General features: G+C 41.1%; 1 protein-coding gene across 2 annotated transcripts; it reads left to right on the top strand.

Annotated features, from left to right (window-relative positions):
- The first annotated feature begins 307 nt into the window (after positions 1 to 307).
- On the top strand, positions 308 to 6,239 carry ears2 (glutamyl-tRNA synthetase 2, mitochondrial). Of its 2 annotated transcripts, XM_020588666.1 has the most exons (11): positions 308 to 585; positions 761 to 816; positions 1,157 to 1,312; positions 1,512 to 1,701; positions 1,832 to 1,982; positions 2,347 to 2,659; positions 2,837 to 2,945; positions 3,794 to 3,947; positions 4,694 to 4,824; positions 4,915 to 5,050; positions 6,031 to 6,239. In XM_020588666.1, the coding sequence occupies exons 1-11, from the start codon at positions 533 to 535 to the stop codon at positions 6,142 to 6,144; spliced, it is 1,563 nt and encodes a 520-aa protein (XP_020444322.1). In that variant the 5' UTR covers positions 308 to 532; the 3' UTR covers positions 6,145 to 6,239. The 2 variants fall into 2 exon arrangements, with proteins under 2 accessions (XP_020444322.1, XP_020444321.1); XM_020588665.1 differs by having other exon boundaries at positions 308 to 816.
- Positions 6,240 to 10,216: the final 3,977 nt, after the last annotated feature.

The raw sequence follows: 10,216 nt of genomic DNA, 5'->3' as shown, positions 1-10,216 counted from the left end.
TGCCTGGATTTTATACCCACTAAAGGAAATCCTTAAACTATCACGTAATACTTTATTTTGTTTTTAAAAAAAAAAAAGTTATGTAAGCATGAGTTTGCGAAACATGTATAAACCGAGCTGCTTCTGCATAGAAATACTAGAACATACGTACACTTCATTTTTGAGCTTTAGGTCACGTCTAAGATGAGAATTCACCGTTGTAACATTGTAGATAAGCCAAAAAACTGGGAAAAGCATGCAATTGGCCCTTTAATGAAATGATAGTCCTCTCCACCAGGTGGCAGTATACGCCTGAGGATTCTCAATTCGTTTTCTGGTCTTCTGTCAATGAAGAAGAAGAATCCTCACTGGGCTGAAATTGTGTTAATTTAAAGTGAACGTACGCTTTCGGTACAAACAGACACAAACGCGTGTGATGGGAAACTTTTAGGATTACAGCGTTTCGTGCTTTTGTCTTGTTGCAGGTTCAGAAACAGTGTTGCACACCTAGTGCTACCAAGCTGGGCTGCTACATGGCTAACTAGCCTGCTACATGGCTAACGAGCCTGCTACATGGCTAACTAGCCTGCTAGGCGAATACTTCAGGTGATGCTGTTCGCAAAACTTGTGTCTTGTCAGCATCGTATCATATTTTAGCCAAAATTGTCGTTATGTCCTTGTGGCTAACGTCGTGTAAGCGGTTTAACCTGATCAGCTTTGTGACACAGAGAGGTTTTCAGTGCCGCAGTAACAGACATACTAAACTCCACTTGAACGTTAGATGCTGCTCCGCTGTTCAGGGTGAGGTGAGGGTCAGGTTTGCGCCCAGTCCAACAGGTAAGGTCAAAATGCCGCTTAAGTCAACTAAAAAAAATACAGTCATTTTTTTTAATTTTTAAAAAACATGATATCTGTCGTGTCTGAAAATCTGCCTTTTTAGATACTTCCTTGTCTGTCTGCATTGTTTACTGCCTGTTTATACTGCTTGTTTTGCATTGTTTTCACTGTCGTTTGTAAATACTGTTTATTTAGTTATATTACACAGCCTTATGCTGGTTTACTGTTTACTTACCCCTTGCAATTCCTCATGTGTCTGACACACCTGGCCAATAAAGCTGATTCTGATTTCATTACTCGAATGTGTAATGTTTTAACAGCATATTGCTTTGTGTTGCAGGGTTCTTACACCTTGGAGGTCTCCGAACTGCTCTCTACAATTACATCTTTGCAAAGAAGTATGGAGGCTCATTCATTCTGCGACTGGAGGACACTGATCAGAGCAGACTGGTACCAGGAGCGGCAGAGTCCATAGAGGACATGCTAGAGTGGGCCGGTAAGAGAGAGATTTTTGTGTGCTGTAAATGTACATTATTACCTAGAGGTTTCTTTGTCTTTCATCTAATGCATTGATTTGGTAATTATCATGATTGCCAATGCACTCAGAGAAAAATTACTGAAATCTTGATAAAATGCTGCTACTTCATTTTAAAAACGTTTTCCCACATACTACCTGAGCTCACTTTCACTTCCAGGGATACCTCCAGATGAAAGTCCACGTCGAGGCGGGCCGATGGGTCCATATCTTCAGTCGCAGAGACTAGGCCTCTACAGTCAAACAGCCCAGCAGCTCGTCGAGAGCGGTCACGCCTACTACTGTTTCTGCAGCCCACAGAGACTGGAGTTACTTAAAAAAGAAGCCCTGAGGACTGGACAGACTCCAAGGTGACTTAAATAACATGACTGCACACATGATTTCCAGTTTCACTTAAGCAAAATCTGATAGTCTCAAAGATGACATACATTTGGGCTTCAGGATGTTTTTGTGAAATTTAGGGTTTACCTTTCTCTCCAGGTATGACAACAGGTGCCGTCACCTGCGGGCTGACCAGGTTCAGGAGAAGCTGGCTAACGGAGCACCACATGTGATCAGGTTTCGTCTGGAAGCAGGAGCTGAGCCTTTTCAGGATCTGATCTTTGGATGGACTTGTCATGAGGTGGCACAGGTGGGATTTTGGATGGTTTCACTCTGTTTCAGTTGGGTTCACACTAAATGATGTAGGATAGAGTCGTGGATCATTTTTGGTGTGACAAGCATCAATTTCCTAATTTTCAATAAGCCAAAGGTTGTTTTTATTCATTTTTGCAGTTAAATTTACTCTTGTAATTTGAATCAGATGTTTGAGTCCTCAGGGACTGACAAAGTAACTTAAACTATATTATCTTTTTGCTGCAGCAAAAAGTTGAACTGGAAGTTACTGCATGTACCTTATAACTGAATTTACTCGTTTTTCCACCTGTTGTTTCTCCTCTGGCACCTGCCCCATTTCTCCTCTCACATTTTTCTTTCTTTTCTCTCCTCTCTTCTAGGTGGAGGGAGATCCGGTGGTGATCAAAGCAGATGGTTTCCCCACCTATCACCTTGCTAACATAGTAGATGATCATTACATGAAGATCAGCCACGTGCTACGGGGCTCAGAGTGGCTCATCTCCACCTCCAAACACTACCTCATGTACCGTGCTCTCAGATCCACCTTCCCCCCCCTGCCGCTTCTGATGAACAAGGATGGTAGTAAACTGTCCAAGAGACAGGGAGATATATTCATCCAGAGCTTTCAGAGAGATGGGGTCCTGCCAGAGGCCCTGCTGGATATCACAACTAACTGTGGATCTGGATTCAACAGTGAGTGATGGAGAGTTGCATTTACTTGCACACTTATATTGGATTTAAAATGACACCTGGAAACAGTGATTTGCAAATAGCAAAACACCTTATACATCTGCTTTTTAAATCAGCTTTGAAAGCATGAATATAATAAGAAAAATGAAATGCTTCAAAAGGACTTGTATTGACCTACAGCCAATCGAGTGGGGCGGAGGATAGATGAGCTGATCTCTGAGTTTAATCCTTCTAAGATCACTACACATTCTGCTTTGTTAGACCTGGAGAAACTCCCAGAGTTCAACAGGTAGGTCAGAACTCTTTTACATTGTACAACATAAGAATATCAATGGATTTTCAGTCACACTAGCCCGCGCCATATGGTAATCTGTTGGTCCAACACTTTGTTACAGAGAGAAATCTTGACAATTATTCAATAAATTACCATGAAATTTGATACAGAATGTGTGTGAGTTGTAATGACGATGGTCCCCTGCACTTCATCCACCACTAGGTCATAATTTACATGTTTACACACCTACCTGATGTTCAGAGCAAGATATATCAAAATCTAAGGACCAAATTCCCATCAGCTTCAGATGTATTATGAGCCAAATGCTAACATATCATGCTAACAGGTTAATAGTGTTGCTTTCTATCAGCTAACTGTTAGAAAATTCACATGCATGTTAACCTGATGCACGTTTGTCAGTACATACAAACTGTCGGTAGGTTGAGCCTAAGTACAGATGGGTTGACAAAGTGCCACTTAGACTGACAGATGAGCTTTGACTGAAACACTACATGATAAGATGAGCCTGATGCTGTAACCACAGCACAGACATGCACTTTAAATATGCACAAGCACATGGTGGCACCCTTTGACCAGATTTCACCTTTTTATCTTGCTAGTTAAGATGTCTAAATGTCATTCTCTCATTTTTTTTTTTATCTGTTCAACAACTGTGTTTTCTTGTGTGAAGCAAATGTTTACTCGGCTCATCTGGGTCTATTGTGGCCTGGATTGTACCTCGTGTCACTTTGGATGAAAGCCAAACAAACAGAAGTGGAATGTATGAACCTCATGTGGGGCAAATTCTTTAGTTGCTTCAAGTTATAAAGGTCATATAAAATGAATTTCTCCAATTGTGACAGGATTCACCTGCAGCAGAGTATTGAAGATGAGAAGCAGTGCCTTGTGTTCATAAAAGATTTGCAAGAACTGATTCAACAAGCCTATGCAGCAGAGATCCAGGATAAGGAAGTCCTACATGAGGATTATATCAGGCGGGTGCTACATCTTCGCAAGGTAACTGTATTAATAAATTTGTAAATACGTGTTTCTGCCATATCTTCAACATGTTAAAGGTTGTTGGTAAAGGTTTTGTTAGAATGTTTATATGGTAACTGCAGCCATTTTGAGCCAAAGTACAGCCGAGGCTAACAAAGCACAGGTTTAGATTGAAGGTTCAACGGAGCTGAGCCTGACAGGATGAGTAGGTAACAGCAGCATCTTCTGATCACTGGGCAGAAACCTGTCTGCAATAACTTAATATGTACATTGTGTTTAATACTGGATGTGAGAAATACTCAGATTGTTTGCTTAAGCAATAGTAGTAATACCACCGTTTAAAAATACTTTGTTACAAGTAAAAGTCCTGCATTCAAAATGTTACTTAAGAAAAAGTACAAAAGTAGTAGCATCATGATATACTTAAAGTGGTTGACCCTGATAAGTGGTATAGATGATGGATGGATTTAATGCCGTAGCTGGTAAAGCTGGAGGTAGTTTGTAGTATCCTATATGTGTAAAATTTGAAGTATTTTACATATTGCTGGTTTTCCCACAAAGAACGGACAGGGGTGTGATATTATTTGCTGTGACGTTGTGTATTTAACTCACTCTAGAATGGATGTGAGAAAAAGATAAATGTTTTTATTCTAAGTCCAGTAACCTTATTTTTACTGTTTGTTTCTATCTGCTGGTGATCAAATGCTGATTTCTCACTTCTGTTCTCCTGTTTTTCCAGTAATACTTCCTTCCCTCCTCTACAGGGTCACATATCCTCCCTGAAGGAACTCCTAAGTCCTCTGTACTCTTACTTGTGGGTGCGTCCTTCCTTCTCCAGCCAGCAGGTGGCAGCATTCACTGCAGAAGCCCAGCACATCGCCTCATTAGTGCTGAAGTGTGTAGTATGAGTAACACTAACTGCGATTCGCTTTATGACGACAGTGTTCTAGCAGGATTACACACATTTGTATGTCTGTGTGTTTAGATTAGTAGAAGAGCGAGGTGAGACGCTGGCAGTGGATGAGCTCAGTAAAGACCTGAAGACTTTGGCTAAACAGGTCAAAGGCACAAAGTACAAAGACGTGATGAAGCTGTTACGTTTGGCTCTCAGCGGTCTGCAGGTACCTGAAGGCTTCATGTACATTATGACACATACAAACACTAGAGGGTTTCCTGTCTGCAACTGGTTTAGTAGAGGTGGTAGGTCTTGAACTTGCATCCTTCTTCTGACTCTGATTAAATCTACCATGCCTAAAAAAATGACATTGCATCGGGGACAGCTCACAAGGCACTTTTCAAAACTGCTCAAACTACTATTGTATTCTGATGAACCGACACAAGGGTTATGTTTTAATTGTAGTAAATGTTATAGCTTTTTCTTTAAGCAGCCCTGTACAAATCCATAATATCCCAGTTTCACAAATGTCAACACTAATGAAGCCAGCCCCATATTATTCACCAGAGATTGTGCAGTTATGTTGAGTACCCACAATATATTTGCTTAAAACTATGACAATGAAAGAAGACTTGTGAGTTTAGTCACTCACCATACTTGCCTAGCATTACAATGCATTGCAGTAAAACCACCTCTATGACACAAAGTCAGATCACACCAAAGAAAACTGCAGTTGTCTGGATCTCACTGAGGCTGAGTTAACAAACCAAACACTGAACAACATGTTTGTTTTTCTTAGCCTTATGTTTGCATTTGTGTTGTTTTGTCAAACCCAGGGACGAGACCTTTGTAGTGATGGGCAGATGAAGCTTCATGAAGCAATGAAGCCTTTCATCCAATTGGTTCACTCCAGCGCACAGCTTCTTGAAGCTTCATTTGCTCTAGGACATCTACTGGATGCAACAATATCAGTTGGCATGAATTTGAATTTGTGTGGCATTTGCAGAAAGCCTGTGAATAAAATTGTCAGCAAAATAAAGAAGTATGCAAAACACATATATTGTAGTGATGGCAGTATACTGTGTATATCTCTATATATATATATATATATATATCTCTATATCTCTATATCTCTATCTGTTGCGGTGACTGGTGTGATTGCGTTACTTCACTGACTCCTGATCCTCTGTCCCCTCTGACCTGCAGCAAGGGCCCAGCGTAGCCGAGATGATGGTGTCTTTGGGGCCTGCAGAGATCAGCCATCGATTTCAGAAACTAATCAAACAACCTGTGCCTCATGGACTGACGGAAATCAAGTGAAGACGATGTCTGCTAATAAGGACACAGCCTGTATGTTGAGAGTTACATTGCTTAACCTCACACTGGGCGATTCTGGGACGCATTTAAAAAAAAAAGACTTGCACCCTACTGATTGAACTTAAATAATACTTAAAGTATTACAGATATTTTATTATATAAAAGTTGAAAACTTGCATATGGTCTGTTTGCTTTGTTCAATATTGTGAGACTTCACGGGACCAGGTGGCCCCATGCACCCAAGGATGGGAAGTACCTCAAATGTTTTTATGCAAATTGTTTTGTGCTTTACTTGGGAAAAACCGTTTTAACGAACTCCCAACATACAAATGTGTTGTAGAGTCACAAGGAAAAAACTTTCCAGTGAAAAAGTCATATACATTTCTCAGATGCAAAAAGAAGGACCCAAAAAACATTCCACATAATAAATAGCTCTTTTGATTTAATTTAGGACATACTTGCAAAAATGTGAACTGGTCCTTTAACAATACACCATATTTTAGAAGCCAATCATATTTTTGTATCTGAAATCCTACCCTGCATGACTAATGAATTAAAAAAATAGAAACAAAATTGAACAGTTATTGTTTGGGCTAAAGTTTCCTTCTTGCAGCTCCCAAAGCTGGTTTTCCCACAAAGAACGGACAGGAGTTTGATATTATTTGCTGTGACGTTGTGGGGCTGGTTTTCCCACAAAGAACGGACAGGGGTGTGATATTATTTGCTGTGACGTTGTGTATTTAACTCACTCTAGAATGGATGTGAGAAAAAGATAAATGTTTTTATTCTAAGTCCAGTAACCTTCTTTTTACTGTTTGTTTGTATCTGCTGGTGATCAAATGCTGATTTCTCACTTCTGTTCTCCTGTTTTTCCAGTAATACTTCCTTCCCTCCCCTACAGGGTCACATATCCTCCCTGAAGGAACTCCTAAGTCCTCTGTACTCTTACTTGTGGGTGCGTCCTTCCTTCTCCAGCCAGCAGGTGGCAGCATTCACTGCAGAAGCCCAGCACATCGCCTCATTAGTGCTGAAGTGTGTAGTATGAGTAACATTAACTGCGATTCGCTTTATGACGACAGTGTTCTAGCAGGATTACACACATTTGTATGTCTGTGTGTTTAGATTAGTAGAAGAGCGAGGTGAGACGCTGGCAGTGGATGAGCTCAGTAAAGACCTGAAGACTTTGGCTAAACAGGTCAAAGGCACAAAGTACAAAGACGTGATGAAGCTGTTACGTTTGGCTCTCAGCGGTCTGCAGGTACCTGAAGGCTTCATGTACATTATGACACATACAAACACTAGAGGGTTTCCTGTCTGCAACTGGTTTAGTAGAGGTGGTAGGTCTTGAACTTGCATCCTTCTTCTGACTCTGATTAAATCTACCATGCCTAAAAAAATGACATTGCATCGGGGACAGCTCACAAGGCACTTTTCAAAACTGCTCAAACTACTATTGTATTCTGATGAACCGACACAAGGGTTATGTTTTAATTGTAGTAAATGTTATAGCTTTTTCTTTAAGCAGCCCTGTACAAATCCGTAATATCCCAGTTTCACAAATGTCAACACTAATGAAGCCAGCCCCATATTATTCACCAGAGATTGTGCAGTTATGTTGAGTGCCCACAATATATCTGCTTAAAACTATGACAATGAAAGAAGACTTGTGAGTTTAGTCACTCACCATACTTGCCCAGCATTACAATGCATTGCAGTAAAACCACCTCTATGACACAAAGTCAGATCACACCAAAGAAAACTGCAGTTGTCTGGATCTCACTGAGGCTGAGTTAACAAACCAAACACTGAACAACATGTTTGTTTTTCTTAGCCTTATGTTTGCATTTGTGTTGTTTTGTCAAACCCAGGGACGAGACCTTTGAACCATTTTATACAGCTCATTTGTAGTTTTCATTTCTGCCATTTAATTTTTCAAACCGCACCTCAGCAAATCAGACGTTTTGGCTGCAGTAATCAAAAAAAAAGACTGGACTGTTGCACGTGTCCTTTTCCATCTGTGGCACGACTAAGCTAAACTTTAAAATCATATGATTCAAATGATAGTCATGAGTAATACTTCAGAAATGCTGCATTGACTCTCTCACCACAGTAAACTCTGCACAGACATGGGGGGAGGAAGTCATTTGTGACCGCGTTTGCCAGAGGTCTCTCTCTCTCTATATATACATATATATATATATATATCTCTATATCTCTATCTGTTGCGGTGACTGGTGTGATTGCGTTGCTTCACTGACTCCTGATCCTCTGTCCCCTCTGACCTGCAGCAAGGGCCCAGCGTAGCCGAGATGATGGTGTCTTTGGGGCCTGCAGAGATCAGCCATCGATTTCAGAAACTAATCAAACAACCTGTGCCTCATGGGCTGACGGAAATCAAGTGAAGACGATGTCTGCTAATAAGGACACAGCCTGTATGTTGAGAGTTACATTGCTTAACCTCACACTGGGCGATTCTGGGACGCATTTTAAAAATCAAAGAATACAAGAGGTTCCTATTCTGCATCCTCCATCATCTGTGTCCTTTGGTTTAATGCATTGCTGTTATTCTGTCATGAGAGAAGCCACATGACCAACACGACTATTGTCCCATTAATTCTTAGGTACAGTTTGATGAGCGTGAGGAAATCAAGCTGTGCACCATAGTGATTAATGATGACAAGGTTTTTGAGGGAGCCGAGAGCTTCCACGTGGAGCTGAGCATGCCTGTGTATGCACTGCTGGGCGGAAACACGCGCGCCATTGTCAACATCAATGACACAGAGGATGAACCGACTTTGCAGTTTGATAAGAAGACCTACCACGTCAACGAGAGCACCGGCTTGATCCATGCTCCTATTGAGAGAAAAGGTGAGGAACACTTCTAAACATCCCTGCTAACCTCTGCAGCTATTCTCTCATTTAATTGTCCCCTTTTTATTTCAGTGAAGGAGACTTTCTTTTCATGTGCTTGACAAATTTCCATATGTTTTCCACATCTGCTGTTGCAACACTTCTTTAAGACCTTATGATGCTTAAACGGAGTGATGTTTGAATGTTTGTACCTGGAAAATAGTTAGTAGGCATCCATTCATCTATCCAAACCCAGCTGACAGTGGGCGAGAGGCGGTGTCCACCCTGGACAGGTCGCTAGTCTATCACAGGGCCGACAGTGGTTGGGATGTGGCAGAAAGTAGTCCCATCAAGGCTCTTGGAGAATACAGAAAAAAAAAAGCCTTCCTCAGGATGACATGCTGAGGAAGGCAAGTGTGTTGATACATGATGTATTTTAATGTATTAGGCCAGTTTCATTAAAGACATTTTATTCTTTCCCATCCACTTTGAGTGCCTTGATTGGACTGGCTTCTGCCACATTCCATCCATGGACAGGGGTAGTTTGTTGTATATTATTTCCCCTTCAGTTCCGGGTTCGATTCCCGAACAACCCAGACCTACGGCTTAGGTTGATTGGTGACTGAACTGCCCGTAGGAGTGAATGTGGATGTGTGTGGTTGTCTGTCTCTATGTGCCAGTCCGGTGATAGACTGGCGACCTGGATTGGCTCCAGACCCCCACCACCCTCTTCAGGATGAGGGGTATAGGTATTGAATGGATGGATGGACAGATTTCCCCTTCAAGAGCACCACTGGTGGTGAGAGATACCTGTTGCAAATCATTTTCCCCCAATTACTGTTGAGTAACAGTCCATTAACATTTGAAGACAGGCTCCATTTGCTGCAGTTAAGTCAAAGTTCCACCACACCTCTGCCATAACTACAAAACCATTTTTACAGTGTATATTAAAAAGAGAAATGATCTAATTTCACATGGTTGGTCAAGCGTCTTGACTAACAACTGTGTTGTGAAAATAAGTTATGGAAAATAGTTATGTTCCACTTGATGTATGACCCAGACATACCTCCTATAGCCTGTATACTGCCACAGCTTGTGTAACTTACTTGTTCATATCTATTTATGTTTTATGTAAATGACACCATTTCATTTTATTATCTCGCATCACCATCAAACACTGAGGGGAGGGATTGTGTATCTTATAAAGTGTGTCAGGAGTGTGACA

Source organism: Monopterus albus, unplaced genomic scaffold (assembly GCF_001952655.1).
Source record: "Monopterus albus unplaced genomic scaffold, M_albus_1.0 scaffold587.1, whole genome shotgun sequence".
NCBI lineage: Eukaryota > Metazoa > Chordata > Actinopteri > Synbranchiformes > Synbranchidae > Monopterus > Monopterus albus.
This window is presented reverse-complemented; position numbering and strand designations above follow the sequence as displayed.